Source organism: Mastomys coucha, unplaced genomic scaffold, assembly GCF_008632895.1.
Source record: "Mastomys coucha isolate ucsf_1 unplaced genomic scaffold, UCSF_Mcou_1 pScaffold5, whole genome shotgun sequence".
NCBI lineage: Eukaryota > Metazoa > Chordata > Mammalia > Rodentia > Muridae > Mastomys > Mastomys coucha.
Genome location: NW_022196911.1, coordinates 69,129,051 through 69,141,067, shown reverse-complemented (window position 1 = coordinate 69,141,067; position 12,017 = coordinate 69,129,051). Strand labels below are relative to the sequence as shown.

Sequence of the window (12,017 nt, the reverse complement as noted above, 5' to 3'; positions counted from 1 at the left end):
TTAAATTGTGGGTTACAGTTGGATGACCTATGTTCTGCTCAATACAGCTTTTCAGACAGCTATCTCACCTGACAGCTCTCTTTGTAATTCCAAACTCTCTGGATATCTCCTCTCTTGTAGATCAAAACCCCAGTTTTTATTTACACATCCGTTAAGTATTATTCCAGGTTCCCTTATGATTTTGCCAGGAATCAGTTTCCAAGAGCCTAGTCCCATGATTCTGAGATAGAGCTAGCAAGAATATTTTTTTAACATTACAAATATATTCAGAGATCTGCCTGTCTTTCTTAAATACACACAATAAGCTTGCTGGGTAGGATCTCACTTTGAGATTGCCATTCTATCACACCTGGGTCTAACCTAGCTTTGTCTCTGGCTGACTTTGAACTCAGAAATCTACTTGGTTTTGTATCTGCCAGACAAGCTGGCTCACAGTGCAGATTCCTCTGTTCTTTTAGTTCAGCAATGTTTTGTACACAACTCATATTGCATCCTTATATTTTGAATAATTGAGAAATTATATTTTTAGAGCTCATGTTTCCAGAGTTCTTTCTCACAGCTTTGAGGGCTCTTCTAAAGGTCTCCTCTTTTACCATTTTATTGAAACATTATCTACACCCTCACCTCCATCACTTATGCTGTCCTTAATTATCATGGAATCATTAACCTTGGCAGAGAGTTCCTCAAAGGAGAAACATGGAAATAGGCACATGATTATACAAACAAGCCTTACTCCCACAGCAACCATCAACACTACTAGAGGTCCATGCCCTGCTGGCTCTGTCCCAGGGTCAGAAACCATGTCACACTGTCCCTTTAATTGGCCATGCCAGACTGAATAATGAAGAAATCCCATAGATTGGGAGAGGATCTTTGACAGCCCTATTTTTAACAGATAATTAAATATGTAGAATTTATAAAGAAATAATGAGTAAAATTATAATAAAAATAACCTATTAAAAAGATGGACCTAGGATCCCAAATAACTTTGGGAACCATCTTGCAACAGTCATACGGCAAAGATCATCAATGCAATTGACAAGAAATTCAACAGGGAAATAGGAAACTTCACTCATCTTCAAGATAAACTAGAATAGCAACTATAGAAATCAGTGTGGAAGATTCTCAAAACTAAAATTAAATGGACCCTATGGCCCAGGACAAAGGACTTACTCACCTACTCCATAAACTCTTGTTCAACCCTGTAAATCATTGCTTTTTGCACAATGAATATGGAATGTAAACACCCTACATATCCTTGTACTGCTTGCTTGAAATCCCGAGTTTCTAACAGGTACACAGGTACTGAATATATTGTCATCTGAAATAAGTAAAAGAAGGACTTACCCACTCTAATAAGTCTTTGGATCTAATCAGATTTGGAATCAAAGGTATGAATTTAATTATGTTGTTTCTTTGATATGTGCAACACATCCTCTCTTTGTTAATAAGCTCTCACCATTGCTGATTGCAATATTGGAAAACTAGGTCCAAAATAAACCTTTGATCTTTAATGGTTATTCTTTTGTCAATAATTTTCTTTTGGTTCTTGAGTTCACCATACTTCTCATGTGAATTTGTGTGGTTTAGGTTTGCATTTTCTTACAAGATAGGAATATGTACATCATGAAGTACAACAGGTCACCTTTTTATATGTCATTTTTATTTTAATATATTTGAAGTTAAATGTAAAGCCAACAAGATTTATTCTATAAAATGATAAAAATAACATACTTTTAAGGAAATACTGCATGTGGGATTATAATATTGCACACCAATTAATAATGCATACATAATATACTCTACATGTTATAATTCAATGCATCACAAAATCTCAGTAATGCTAGCTAAAGACATCTAGGTAAAATTATGCCCTTTATTTTTGGTTTACATTTTGCCTGAAAAAGTTGCTCAAGAAAACATCCATCCTGTGCCAGTTATATAGAATCACGTTTTGTATTTCACTCTCTTTCCCAGTGGTTAAAGAAATTTGAGAGATTTAATGGTATAGACATGTTTTTGTTTTTTGTTGTTTTTCTTCTTTGCCACAGATAGAGATTTCATAACATTAACTACAATGCACTTCCATTTAACAAATTTCATTAAAGAAATAAATTTAGTATAGTTTAGTGGACTTTTCCTAAAATTGTGATTTCCAGCATTTTCTAATCAATGGTCCTGGCTGCTGCATCAAGGGAATATTTAAATGTAGAAAAGAACAAATAACGGGATCTGTTGAAAACCTAGACTTAGATATGATCCTGGTGATGTGATCTACAATGTTGAACAACTATACACAGAAGCTCAGCAAGTTCATTACATTCAGTTTAACAAGGAACTAAAGTGTATACCCAAAAACAAGAAGAGGAGCAGCATTATTATATACACATATGGAAAAGGCAGCTTTGGCTCATCTCTAGAGGTACACTAGGAAAGGTAGAGCAATATTTTGGACAAAAATTCTCTGAGGGAAAATTCTATGGTGGACAATATTCACAACACATGATGAATAATAACATTTGGACTAGAGGGACATTTGTCATCTTAAATCTTCAACCTCTCGGACCCACAATGCTACGAGGTATTTTTCAATATACGTTAAGCTATGTTCCTTGAAATGGGAGTGATATTATCCTTAACACACACACACACACACACACACACACACACACACACACACACACACACACACTGAGAAAACCTCAGGTTTTCCTCTACTCAGGATATATACTCTGCCTAATTGCTTTCTTGGCATTTGCCCAAAGCAATCAAATGTATCTTTTATGACATGTCTCTGTTGGCATTATCAATCAGGAAATGGAATATAATAATGATACCATCTCTCAAAAGCGGATACTAATCACCCCAAGGCAGGAGTAATAGGAAAACAGTTGTAATAAATTTATTGATAATCCTGAAAAATAAGCGATTATTTTGAGATTAAAAATTTCCTATAATGTATATTATTTTAAAAGCTCAAAGGCTAATAACATAAAATCTTCACATAGGATATGTCTCACAAAGCTCAATATTATAGCCTACTAAGCTATACAGAACATTATGCAATAGGTTTGTGTAAAAGTAGTTATTAATATTATTGTGGATTAAACCCTTATATTTGAAAATACTACTTCTCTAAATTTGTTTGAACCTGAATTCTATGCCATTATCAATTAATAAAGCCTGATTATACTGGGTAAAAAATTGTTTAATGTTTTGTTTTGTAAATAAATACTTAATATGAATATAAGCTGTGTTTCAGGGTAAAATGTTTCCAATTCCTAATAAAGTACAGGGGTTCCTCTGGGAATTCTCTGATAGAGTAAGGTTTCAACATTATTTAAATTCATAATAATATGATTTTCATTGTAAATAACAGGTTTCTGTATTAATACTAGTACAGTAATTACGTAATTTAGTCTGTTGCAGAGATCATCTATTTGCTCTCAGGTTTGAGTTTGTGCTAAATGATTTGCCATATTCTTAACATTTGTACAGTTTGTCTCTAGTATGCATGCTATGTCAGGTGTAAAAATATGATTTTTTTGTGAAGGACTTCATACATTATTTACATTGGTAATATTTGTATGCAGTATGCATTCAGTGGTCACCTTGAAGATTTCAGGACAGGGAAATGTATTTTCATATTCATCCCATTTATAAAGTTAAGGGTATAGGGTAAAGGATTGTTATATTCACCATATTTGAAAGGTTTGTCCCAAGAATGGACTCTGTGATGTGGTTGAAGAGCTGAGGTGTTGGGAAAACAATTCCATACTTACTTCAACTGTTAAGTTTATCTGTATGGATTCTGTGGTGAGAATGAAGATTTGAGGAGCAGGAAAAAGATTTTCTACATTCATTTACACATACAGGGTTGTTTTCCAGTGTAGATTCTTTGATGAACTTGAAGAGATAGAATCAGGTAAAAGGCATGCCACATTTCTTAAACTTGTAAGGTTTCCATCCTTTGTGAACTCGGTAGTGATTTTTAAGATTTGAAGACTGTATAAAGCTTTTCCCACATTCATTACATTTGTAGGTCTGTCTCCTGTATGGAATCTGTGGTGAGCTAGAAGATCTGATGACTCAGTTAAATGATTTTCCACAATTATTAGATTTATACAGTTCACATTCAGGATGTATTCTGTGGTGAGCTTGCAGTTTTCAGGACTTTGTAAATGATTTCCACACTAATTATTTTTAAAGGTTTGTCTACAGTATGAAGTCTGTGGTGAACTTTAAGACTTGAAGACCAGGCAAAATATTTACCACATTCATTACACTTGTAAGGTTTGTCTCCTGTGTGGATTCTGTAGTGATTTTTAAGGTCTGAGTACTGTATAAAGCTTTTCCCACAGTCATTACATTTGTAAGGTTTGTCTCCTGTGTGGATTCTCTGATGAACTTGAAGATTTGAAAACTGGATAAAATATTTCCCACATTCATTACATTTGTAAGGTTTGTCTCCTCTGTGGATTCTGTAGTGATTTTTAAGATCTGAGTACTGTATAAATCTTTTCCCACATTCTTTGCATTTATAAGGTTTGTCTCCACTGGGACTTCTGTAGTGCCTTTTAAGACCTGAAGAATGTAAAAAGCTTTTCCCACAGTCACTACATTTGAAAGGTTTGTCTCCTGTATAGATTCTGTGGTGAACTTTAAGATTTGAGTAACAGGTAAATGATTTCCCACATTCATTACATTTGTAAGGTTTGTCTCCTGTGTGGATTCTCTGATGAACTTGAAGATTTGAAGACTGTGTAAAATATTTACCACATTCATTACATTTGTAATGTTTGCCTCCTGTATGGAATCTTTGGTGAGCTAGAATTGTTGACTGGGTAAATGATATCCCACACTTATTAGGTTTATAAAGTTCCTGTAAATTGTGTATTTTGTTGTGAACTTGAAGGTTTGAGGACCAAGTACATGATTTCCAACATTCCTTACAAATATAATGTTTCTTTGCAGAACAGATTCTGGGAGAGTTTTGAAGAGCTGAGTACTGAGCAAAGGACTTGCCACATTGCATACATTTCCATGATTTTCCTCTAGTTTGAAATACTATAGCACCTGAGGGTTTACTGGAACATTTTTCTGGTGTTTTACGTTCTGCATGTCTTTCTTCAGCTAATAAATTTGAATGTCCCAAGACGTTCGTTACACTCAAAAAATGGTACATATGTACTTTGGCTTTCTGACATTCCTCTACATTATGGCTTGAATCATGTTGAATGATATTGGAACTGAAATTCAATGACTTATCATATCCTGGAGCCTGAAAAAGTTGTTTTTTCATACATTTTATGTTATTTTTCTCTAAGTATGATGATTCAATTAAGACATTCCTGCATGTATCACGGGTGTATCTATTGGCATCTCCTTTAGTCCATGTTCCATTATAAACCTGAAGAATTAAGGATTCATGTAAAAGGTCATCTTTCCAGTCATTTGTGCAAAGCTTCTCTGTGGTATGGTCCTGCTGTTGCAATGATGACTGAGAGCAGTGATTAGACATAGCCTGTCTACTTTCATAGTTATAACTATTTTCTGGAATACATTTACATATCTCATTTTTACTTAGAATTGTTTCATGATGAGAATCATATAATATGATATTACCTTGGTATGAAATCCCTCCACGTTGGCTATTTTGGTAATTCTTCAGAACAGGGTTTTTAATATAACCTAAGTTAGTATCATTTATTCTGTTGGGGTTCCCACAATTATCTCCCATGTGATATGGTCCAAGTTTCAATGCATACATAGACATTTCCTTAGGTTTATCTAAATGGTAGAACTTGTCACAAAGTAGATTTAATTGTTGAGGGAGCTGTAATACATTTTTAGAGAAATATATTTCACATTGATGACATTCTGTAATTTTTTCTCTTATCCAAAATCTTCTTTGTTCATAATCTATTGAAGTTCTGCGTAATCCCATACAACTTGATAAATATTTCACGGAAGTTTGTTTATTCATACAAAGGTCACTCTTTAATGGTTTTGTATTTCTCTGTAGGTCAGAGTTGCATGTCAAAACTTGTAAAAATTCTGCTAGGGTAGGCTCCAACTGTAAAAATGGGAGTGATCCAGTCTGAGTTCTCTCAGGAATAGCTAGAACTTCTTTATTCTCCTCAGAAATGAAACAGATGTGCTTTGCCAGCAGATTATTTTCATAATAATAAATTTCATGCTCCTCACTGACACCTTTATACTCCCAGAACCTCCTTCTATATAGGTTCAAAATAAAACCAAGTCCAAATCTTTGTGTTATTTTTTTCTGAAAATGATTTTGTGTACACACCTTTGAGAGTGTCTTCTTGGTGTGTTCACAAGACAGTGCTGAAAGTAATAAAGCATATTGTTATGTGTCATTTTAGAGTTGCATGAAAACAATATACATTCATAATGCATAAAATAGCACTAATCTAAGGATTATAGCAAAAGTTTATAACACAGAAGTAACATTTTTTTTAAAAATGTCATAAAATAATGGATGCTAGTACATATTTCATTAAATATATCTCATATTTTGTGATATATATGCAAGTCAACAGAGTAACAGATAACTTGAAACAAAATTGTTGCAAGTATCACCCATTAATATTTTTTCTCCTCACTGTGAATCTCAATTATCAATATGGACATGAGTCATTTTACAATCTCTTAAAACAATGAAATTAAAATCATGTGCATGGAATATTTTTAATGAAAAAATTGAAAATATCAGGAAAATCTCATCTGAGGCATATAAGAATAGATTTAATTTTTTCTCAAATTCTATGGAATGTTCATTGAGACTGATAAATTCCATAGAAACCCAAGCATTTGTACACTCGTTAAAAGTCTTAACGTATATAAAATCATATTTCCAACCATACTACTATAAAAAAACTTTATGTCAAATTAAAATATGAAATATTTTACCTGAAATTTGGACAGTCACACACTGTTTTTAAAAATATTTCAGAAACATGAATCTGCACCTCATTTGCTGGGCCATAAATCTGCCTGCATTCTTGAAGGCATGCTGCCACCCAGGCCAAACAAGTGAGATCTCTATACCCTACTCCCCTGCCAGCTAGGTTCCTGGCAAGCACAGCAGCTGTGAGGTCTGCTCCATCACCTTCATGCTGCATCTTCCAGTACACACCACTGCCTTCAATCCCAGATGCTTGCAGCCATCTGAAACCACAAGATCTGTCTGCATCTGCTGACACCTTGGACAGAGTTCTGAAGTCATAAGGTACTAACAGCTCTGCCTGAACCCTGGAAACGTGCTGCCACCCTGGGCATCCCAGCTCTACATGAAATCCCAGAGACCTGCAGTCATCAGGGACTACCTAGCATGCCAACACCAAGGACAATCAGATGGCTAAGGGACATAGTAAAAACATAATCAGCAAAATGCAGGGCAATATGATACCACAAGGACACAGCTATCCTAGCACAGTAAGCCCTGAACATCCTAGCAAACCTGAAGTGCAAGAAAATGACATTGAATCTAATCTTAAGAAGATGACAAGACACTTAACAATGAAATATATAAATCTATTAAAGAAATACAGGAAAATAAACTTAAATAAAGGACCTATAGAGAAAATGAATAAACACTAAGAAATATAGATAAGTACAATCAAACATTAATAAAAGAATAATAATGTCCAATATCTAAAATGAAGAATTAGAAGCTATGAAGAAAAATCAAATTGAGGCAATCTTGCAAAAACAAGGAAAGAGAAAAGGAGATACATATACAAATATCACTTACAGAATATTAGACATAGAAGACAAAATCACAGGTATAAAAAATACAATAGAAGTATATAAGTTGGTCAAAAAAAAATGACAAATCTAAATTTTTTCTAACACAAGACATGGAATAACTTTGGAAAATTATGAAAAAAACAAACCTAAAATCAGTAGGAATACAAGGCTTAGAAGATTGCCAGCTCAAAGACAGAGAAAATGTCTTCAACAAAATCATGGAAGAAAGTTTTTCTCATCTAAAGAAAAAATATGGCTTTAAATATACCTAAAGCTTAAAGAACACAAAATAGATAGGATCAAGAAAAAAGTACACACACCACATGATATCTAAAAGACAAAATATATAGAACAAAGAAAGACTATTAAATGCCTCAAGAGTAAAAGGTCAAGTAACATATAAATACAAACATCAGAAACACACCCAACTTCTCAACAACGAATCTAAAAGCCAAAAGGGCCTGGACATAAGAGACAATAGATATCAGCCCAGAAACTATATCCCCTGAAGCACTGAATCATCGTGGATGGAGAAAAGCAAAGATTCCATGACAAAACCAAATACAAAAAGAATCTTTCCATAAATCCAGCACTATAGTGATACTAGGAGGAAAATTCAAACACTAAGAGAGAAATTATACCCAAGGAAAGAAAATAAATTAATAATTCACACAAGAAAATCCAAAGGAAGACAATATCTCTTGCACAAACACATACACACACACACACACACACACACAAACACATATACAGAACCACCAACATCAAATTAACAGGAATTAACATTTTTGGTCATTAATATCTCTGAACAAAAGTGGATTCAATACACTAATTAAAAAGAGAGACTAAGAGAATGGATACATCATTTTGCTGCATACAAAATCCACACCTCAGCAACACATACAGACACTACATCAGAGAAAAGTACTGGATAAAAACATTTTCCAAGCCAATAAATACAAGAAACAAGCTGGAGTAGTCATTCCTAAATCTAATAAAATAGACAATGAACCAAAGGAAATCAAAACACAAGGGGCAGGACACTTTATACTCGTCAAAGGAAAACTCCACCAGATGAAGTCTCAATTCTGAATGTCTGTGCTGCAAATGCACCCACATTCATAAAACAAACATTACTGAAGCTTGAAACATACATTGAACCCCACACAATAATAATGGGAGACTTCAAGACCCATGTCTCTCACCAATGGGCAGATAATCAAAACAAAATAAACATAGGAATAATAAAGCTAGCAAACATTATGAATCATATGGACTTAACAGATATATACAGAGCATTTCACACAAACACAAAACAATATGCATTCTTCTCAACAAGTCAGAGAACCTTCTTCAAAATGAACCCTATGCTTGGTCACAAAGCTAGCATCGACAGATATAGGATTTTTAAAATAAGCTTTAGCATATTTTAGCATACCATGGATTAAAGCTGAACTTCAACAACAGAATAACAGTTTGCCTACAAATTCATAGAAATTAAATAATTCTCTAATCAATGACCACAAGGTCAAAGAAAAAAATAAAGAATTTAAAGACTTTTTAAATTCATTTAAAATAAAGGCAAAACATTCCCAAACTTATGAGACATAATGAGAGCAGTGCTAAAAGGAAAGCATATGGCACTAAATGCCTTCTTAAAGAAAATAGATACATCTCATACTAGAAAATAAAAAGCACACCGGGAAGCACTAGTAGGAAAATGCAAACACACCAATAAGTAGTAGATGGCAGGAGATAAGCAAACTTATGCATGAAAGCAAATATTAGGAACAAAGGTAACAACACAAAAAATCAAGGAAACGAAGAGATGGTTCTTGTCAACAAGATAGGCAAATTCATACCCAAACTACTAAAATCCAGAGACATTATCCCACCCCAAAATAAAACAAATTTGGAAATGAAAGCATGGACATAACAGGCAGTGAAGAAATCCAAACAATCATTAACTCTTACTTCAAAAGTCTGTATACTACAAAATAGGAAAATATAAATGAAATAACATATTTTCTACATAGAATCCACTTACCAAATTTAAATCAAGATCAGGAAAACAGCCTGACTTAGGAAATTGAAACAGTCATTAAAATCTTACAACAGGGGAGAGGGGCAAAGAAAAAATATTACAACAACAACAAAAAGCTCCTTGCCAGATGCCTAGCAGAGATGTCTATCAGAACTTCAAAGACAAGCTAATATCAATACTCATCAAACTATTCCTCAAAATAGAAAAAGAAGAAACAGTGCCAAACTCATTCTGCAGGGTCACATTCACCCTGATACCTAAACAAGTACTCAACAACCTAAGAGAATTTTAGACCAGTTTCCATTATGAACATTGATGCAAAAATACTCAAAAAAAAAACTCACAAACAGAATCCAAAAACAGACACCAAAAAGATCATCCAACATGATCAAGTAGGATTCATCTCAGGCATGAAGCAGTGATTCAATATGTGAAAATCTGTCAATGTAATCTACCACGTAAATAAAATGAAAGAACAAAAAACATGATTGTCACATTAGACACTTAAAAAGCCTTTGACAAAATACAACATTCCTTCTTGTTAAAAGTCTTGGAGAGATCAAAGATACAAAGCTAAACATATGGAAGGCAAAACAGAAAAAGCCAATAGCCAAAATCAAATTAAATGAAGGGAAAACTTAAAGAATCAGGGAAAATGTCAGGCTATTCACATTTTTCTTATTTACTCAGTATAGTGCTTGAAGTTCTGGTTAGAGCATAAGAGAAGTAAAAGAGACCAAGTAGATATGAATCGTAAAAGAAGAGGGATGGTGTCACTAGCTCAACTTTAAAACTTTTGACCCAGAATTGTTCCTGTCTAAAGAAATGTAAGGATAAAAATGGAGAAGCGACTGAAGGAAAGATGTTCTCATGACTGAACAAACTTGAGATACATCCCATACATGGGAACCAAATCTTCACATTATTACTGATTTCATGTTGTGCTTGCAGATAGGAGCCAACCATGTCTATTCTATGAGAGACTCTATCAGTAGCTGACCGTGACAGACAATCATGGGACTAAGGTCAAGGACGCCCATAGAAGAATTAGAGGAAGGATTGAAGGAGCTGAAGGGGAAGGCAACCCCATAAGATGAACAACATTAACTAACTGCTTCACCTAGGAGTTCACAGAGACTAAGTCACCAACCAAGCATCGTATATTGGTTTGTCTGTGGCCTCTGGCACACATGTAACTGAGGACTGCCTTGTCTGGCCTCAATGGGAGAGAATGTACCTAATCCTGTAGAGATTTGATGCCCCACAGAAGTAGAATGTGGGGAGAGGTGAAACCCTCTCAGAGGCAAAGGGCTGGGGGATAGGGTGAAGAACTCTGGGAGATGGGAGGGGGCAACATTGGTATGTTAATAAATAAAATAATTTTTAAAATTCATGTTTAAAAGAAAATAAAGGAAAAGTGATATTCACAGGTGATATATAGCATATGTAAATGAATATAAAACTCCTACAGCTAAAATTGACTTCTAAAATTTTGAATCAAACTCATAGTGGTTTCTTAAAAGAAGGAAAGAAATTGAAAAAATCCTTAAGTTTTTACACTGAAGCAAAACTTAAAATAAGTAGACTTTAGTTCAACATTGATGGTCTAGTCAATCTCTGCCCTGAATCCATCTGACCATGAGCTTTCTTTAGTTAGAAGTCTTTGAATACACCTTCTTTTTTCATCAGAGGGCTTGTGTTGGTTTAAAGGGTCAATTTCATCTTGATTCAATGTTTGTAAGTCATAAATGCAATGTTCTTTTAGGTTTTATGAAAGGTTTCATTCCTTTTGGTGTTAAATGTTTTTAGGTAAATGTAATAGAGCTAGGAACAATCAATATGAATGAGGTACTCCAAGAAAACAAACACGGCCAGATTTCTTTCATGTGCTAGGTTGAGTGTTTAAGATTGGGGTATATCTGTTATAGTTAGAATATCTGTGGTGGCTAGGTAGCTAATTAGGAACCAGAATTCACCTGTTTATTTTTTCATAGAAGAAAAAATGAATGAGTGTCATAAAGCAAAAATGATGTCATTATTATATTGAGATAAGACATAGAATAGAGAAGAACCATTATGGAGAACAATAACAGTACATGCCAATTTTTAAAAGTACATAATACTGCCTCTAGGTTCAGGGGTATACATGTAAACAAGGGTTCTTTGTAGAATGCTTTTTCTACCCGGTGTCTTCTGGATA

At 34.1% G+C, this 12,017-nt stretch overlaps 1 protein-coding gene across 1 annotated transcript in view; it reads right to left on the bottom strand.

The window, feature by feature from the left end:
• Positions 1 to 4,135: 4,135 nt before the first annotated feature.
• Positions 4,136 to 12,017, bottom strand: part of LOC116078691 (zinc finger protein 83-like) — a 9,986-nt gene continuing 2,104 nt past the window's right edge. Inside the window, exons 3-5 of the mRNA XM_031354037.1 lie at positions 6,167 to 6,348; positions 4,585 to 6,100; positions 4,136 to 4,500 (exon numbers count right to left, since the gene is read on the bottom strand). Of these exons, the coding sequence (XP_031209897.1) occupies positions 4,136 to 4,500; positions 4,585 to 6,100; positions 6,167 to 6,348 (2,063 nt within the window). The remainder of the gene's footprint in view (positions 4,501 to 4,584; positions 6,101 to 6,166; positions 6,349 to 12,017) is intronic.